The following is a 4,707-nucleotide window of genomic DNA, read 5'->3' on the forward strand; positions in this document are numbered from 1 at the left end:
TGAGCATTCAACATCGTCATCATCACCAGAAAATGAGGGAAATAATTATGACCAAGTTTTTCAAACCCAAGAACAACAACGCGAGAATGCTAACCAATGGAGGGTTGGGATATCTTCAAATATGTGGAGAGATGCTATGAATGAAGGGAGTCAAAGATGAGCAATGAAGCAGATACTTATTCGTTTTTTATGCATTTAGAATTATAGTTTACTTATCATTTTTTTGTCATGAAATTACTTTTATGTTTTTACTTTTGCGCATTTTTCATAAACATGCATACATAAGTCCTTATTTGGTTGCACATTTGAACAAATTAGATGCCTTTTTAAAAAAAAAAATTTATTTGGATGTATTGATTTGGAAGTTCAATAGCTCAAATGTTTTTGTAAAGGTACTTTTCTCTTTTGAAATCTAGAAAAACGATAAATAGCCTAAAAAAAAAAAAGGAAAAAATATATTTTAGAACTCTAATAAACTCTTTTAAATATACGATAAAACTCTAACAAACAGCATCAAAATCAATCTAGGAATTCAATCAAACTCTATATGGAGTTTATAGAAATCAATTGAACTACGTTGAACTCTACAAACTTTATAACTCCATTTAACTTTTTTAAAATTTTAATTGAATACACCCCCTAGTTTCAAGGGGATGTGATTACGGATTTTGAGGTGGAGCCTACTTATTTTTTCATTCATAATTGCAAGTAAACACATGGAAAGTCAGAAAATGGAAATCATTCCATTTCCTTCCATACCCATTAATTATTGATATATAAACATATCCTGAATGTGTCGGAGCTACTGACCCAAAGACATTTTTTGTATGTAAGTTAATACCATGTGAGATGCTAATTTGAATTCACCTAAATCATAACCGGTGAAAAGTTGAAAATAATCATTAACGTAAAACGTTAAAATCCTAAACTCAACACGTATCATATGATTTACATAACACAAACAACACATGGTGATGAGCAACCACAGATAAACATTGCAATTTTCAAAGTCCCCAATATCCCAAACCACACATTACCCAATCCATTTATGGAACAAAAATGACAATAAAACCCTAAAATGATCCAAAATAACTGCATGTCATATCATATTTTGAATTGCATTGCATTGTTGCTTTGCTTGGTCACGTTTTAAGCTTACATGTGCAAACATACAGGTGCACTAAACCAAAGCACCACACGTAACACTCCTCCATCCAATTTCCCAGGTGGCAAGTCAAAGTTGCCCATCATGACACGTATGAGATAAAAACCATTCTCAAACGTTCAAATCATTTATTCAAAACCCTATCCACTTTCCCAGCTTCAAATCTAACTCTCCCTCTCTCTCTCCCTCCCAGCCTCTATAAATTTGCCCATTTTTGTGGATCTCAAATGAGAGAGAGAGAGAGAGAGAGAGAGACAGAGAGAGAGAGAGAGAGCAATAGGTTTAGAACACAGAAATGGGATTTAGAATTGTGTATGGGGTGCTGTTTCTGTCGTTCTCGTGCGCCTGCATCAAGCTCATCCACCTTATGCTCCACCCAGTATTCTACTACACCACCTGAGGACTGATGGGAAGCTAAGCCTCCACCAGGTCAAATGCTGACCAAAAACAAGAACAAAAAATTTGGGTTAGCTAGCCACAAAATAGGTATTTTGGTTTGGTTTTTTTATTTATATATATCTACTTCAATTGGGTTTGTATTGTTTGTGGGTTACGTTGTTGATGTGTGTGGTATTGATATTGCAAGTTTTTATAAGTGAGGATGAAGTTGAAGTGTGTATTTGTTGATTTAGTTTGATGTATTTTGGTGCCAACACTGTTTGATTTAAGTTCATTGTTTAGCTAATGGCTTGATTTTACAGTCATGGGAATAAATTTTCAACAATGTTTTTATGATGTGGTGGCTATCTGGAATGTTTACGATGGTGGTGGGTGGGTCATGAAGCTTTTCTTTGTTGGGCTAGCAATAGCATTCAGGAGTCATGATGAGCCATGACGTTGGTGTTGCTTGGAGGATTGGACTCAGAAAAAAGAAAATAAATATCAGATTCCTGAATTGAAATTTTCAAAGTTGAATAAAAGCTGATTGGTTGAATTTTAAAATTGTATGTTAACTTATTCTTGATCATATCCATTGTTTATATCACTGGTCTTGACTATAATCATCCACAACCACCTCACAGTTCCTTGTATTATTTGGAAACAAGCTTCACTACTGGTGTGTTCAAATCCAAAATAATAAAATAAAAACCATTGGCCTTGATAGCTTAATGTTAATATTTACACTTAATTAGACTAACCGATGTGACAACTAAATGAACGTAAATTAATGCAGAAACTCGGAATTCTATTTATTATTATAGTTTAAAATTAAGTTTTTAACTTCACCACCGTCAATTGTAGAAAAGATCTTCTTTCAAAAATAATATAATTCAAACACAATCTAATTAGATTTTTTTTTTTTATATACATTAAAAACAATCATTGGCTGCTTATTTTTATCATGGATTTATTTTAAGATTTTGTACCTAATAAAGAAGTGAATCGTAGGATTTTCCTCGTCACCAAATTTAAAAAAAGGAAACAGAACTCGTTAAGTTAAAATGGGGCAGATTTGCGGTTAAACACCAAGAATCTAGATAAAGACAGAAGTTTGTTACTTGTTTGCAATTAAAATTAGAGGCAGAGGATAATACAGGCAGAAATTAACCCAATTAACAAAGAGCAAATGAATTAATTTAGTTTAGCGGTCTTTTTTTAACTGGGTCCAGATATTTTTTTAGTCACATGTCTTAATATGGTCAATGTCATGCGTTCTTGTAAACTTCGTCGATCTTTAACCCCCATTTATCCTTTTCACACTATATATTCATCTAACACCAACTTCAATCAACGCCAATTTCTTTTTTTAATCATTTGTTATGATGCGTTTCTTGGGTTTTTTCCATGTTCGTATTGGTACAAAATGTTCTTGACAGTGTGTTGATCCAAATTGAAACTTTTTTTTATTCTGAGAGAGAGAGAGAGAGAGAGAGAGAGAGAGAGAGAGAGAGAGAGAGATGGATAACTCTATTGGAGTTGGGTTCATGGCTGTTGTTGCTGTATCTGGAAGCGTGGTTCTTCTTGCCCATCAAGTCCACAAGCGCCTTCTCTCAGATTTCATGAAGAACATTGAATGTGAAATGGGTGGTTTGCTTGATCACCACAAAAAAATGGCTTCTGGTAAGTCTTTTCGTTTCATTTATCGCGGGAATATTTTAGCAATAGTCCCTGAACTTTGACCCGTCTTCTCTCGAAATTTCTAAAATTCGACTCTTTTTTTGTTTTGATTTTGGGGGATTAGGATCTGAGAAAATCCAAGGCAAGAAGTGTGTTAGATTTGCAGCGGATGTTGCGGAGCCATCATCAAACAACAAAGAGTACCGCAAGAGGCGCTTTGCACCAACAACAAAGCAGGCCAAAGAGGGAAATGGAAATTATAAAATGGACACCATGCCACTCAATAGGCAAGCTCTTTACAAAGGGATCATTGAATTTAAGTCCCTCAAGGGGGCACATGTATATTGAAGCTTAATTTTGTTTTTATTCGTGTTGATGTCGTGTTTGCATGTCTTTAATTTGTGTATATTTAGGTGTTTGTTTCTTCTTTTCTTTTTTTTTAATTTTAACTTTTCCCCCTTCCTAAAAGAAATAATGAGAGGCTTAAGAAAAAAAACTATAGTTTGAGCAGGCATGTATATTATTCATTTCATAGCGACTCGTCACGTGTTATTTATGTGACGAAAAGATTATGAGATGAAAGTATATACGCCGAACTGTAGTGAAGACTTCCTCAGAGGTTTAGCCGCCCACATAGACTTAGCTCCATGGATTTGAAAAGTCTTTTAGGAAATTTGGGCATAGAAAGAAGTAGTTTCTGGTGACGAAAACCTTGGAAATATCAAGGATAATTCCATCAAAGATTGTCATGTACTGCATGACTCAGTCTTTGGTTGTATTTTTACTGTGTGCAATGTTTCTGTATCTTGTATATAAAAAAAAATGGACATAAATAAAACAGTGCTCTGTCTGCAGGTTATTGTAAATTCTTTGTGCAGTGGTTTTGCAGCTTTGTATTTATATTTTCTATTTTTGGTTAATAGGTTTTACAAACGATGAAGGGGGAACTCCAAAGAAAATACATATTTGGAATGGGAAAATACATCAAAGGATCACGTGGATTCACCTTACCTATATGGGGGGATAAATGTCTGGAGAATATGAATCTTTGTTCTCTCTCTTGAAATTTACTTATTTAGGTAGATCATTGTTCAATGAATCGATGCAGTATAGAGGGGATGAATATGCTATGACTATTTTTAATTTTTAATTTTTTGGACAAAGCGATATTCTAAACTATTTTAACGTATGGTAAGGCCAATCGAACTCGGTGTAAGGAGGAAAGCACACTGTCTTAGCCAATTGACTAAACCTATGTTCGCAATTATGACTAGTCTTCTTCTGCAGGTATTGTAAATTTTAATTAAAAAGTGTATTATTGGAAAAAAAATTTTTTTTGAATAAACCTTGACTTCTAATACTGATATTTTCTAGTCTCCATTTCCCAGTGTTACATGGGAATTTTCAATCCCTCTTGAAGTTAAACATGGGTTTCCCAATAAGTGCATTTTTTGCGGCTCTTAACAGGCTCCGGCCTTTCTTCA

At 34.1% G+C, this 4,707-nt stretch overlaps 1 protein-coding gene and 1 long non-coding RNA gene across 3 annotated transcripts; both read left to right on the forward strand.

The window, feature by feature from the left end:
* Positions 1 to 1,395: 1,395 nt before the first annotated feature.
* Positions 1,396 to 2,169, forward strand: LOC117635097. Its single transcript, XR_004586869.1, has 2 exons — positions 1,396 to 1,651; positions 1,867 to 2,169. It is a non-coding gene; the product is annotated as an uncharacterized LOC117635097 (long non-coding RNA).
* A 689-nt stretch (positions 2,170 to 2,858) lies between these two features.
* Positions 2,859 to 4,452, forward strand: LOC117634911. Of its 2 annotated transcripts, XM_034369191.1 has the most exons (3): positions 2,861 to 3,226; positions 3,348 to 3,510; positions 4,147 to 4,452. In XM_034369191.1, the coding sequence occupies exons 1-3, from the start codon at positions 3,064 to 3,066 to the stop codon at positions 4,160 to 4,162; spliced, it is 342 nt and encodes a 113-aa protein (XP_034225082.1). In that variant the 5' UTR covers positions 2,861 to 3,063; the 3' UTR covers positions 4,163 to 4,452. The 2 variants fall into 2 exon arrangements, with proteins under 2 accessions (XP_034225081.1, XP_034225082.1); XM_034369190.1 differs by lacking the exon at positions 4,147 to 4,452 and having other exon boundaries at positions 2,859 to 3,226; positions 3,348 to 4,089.
* The last annotated feature ends 255 nt before the right edge of the window (positions 4,453 to 4,707 follow it).

Source organism: Prunus dulcis, chromosome 7 (genome assembly GCF_902201215.1).
Source record: "Prunus dulcis chromosome 7, ALMONDv2, whole genome shotgun sequence".
NCBI classification, from domain to species: Eukaryota; Viridiplantae; Streptophyta; class Magnoliopsida; order Rosales; family Rosaceae; genus Prunus; species Prunus dulcis.

What these genes read in the sequence shown, in the direction of transcription:
- LOC117634911 (XM_034369190.1), top strand. Translation starts at nt 3,064, where the DNA reads ATGGATAACTCTATTGGAGTTGGGTTCATGGCTGTTGTTGCTGTATCT. An exon ending in CCACAAAAAAATGGCTTCTG is followed by an intron (nt 3,227 to 3,347) that starts GTAAGTCTTTTC and finishes TTGGGGGATTAG; the next exon opens with GATCTGAGAAAATCCAAGGC.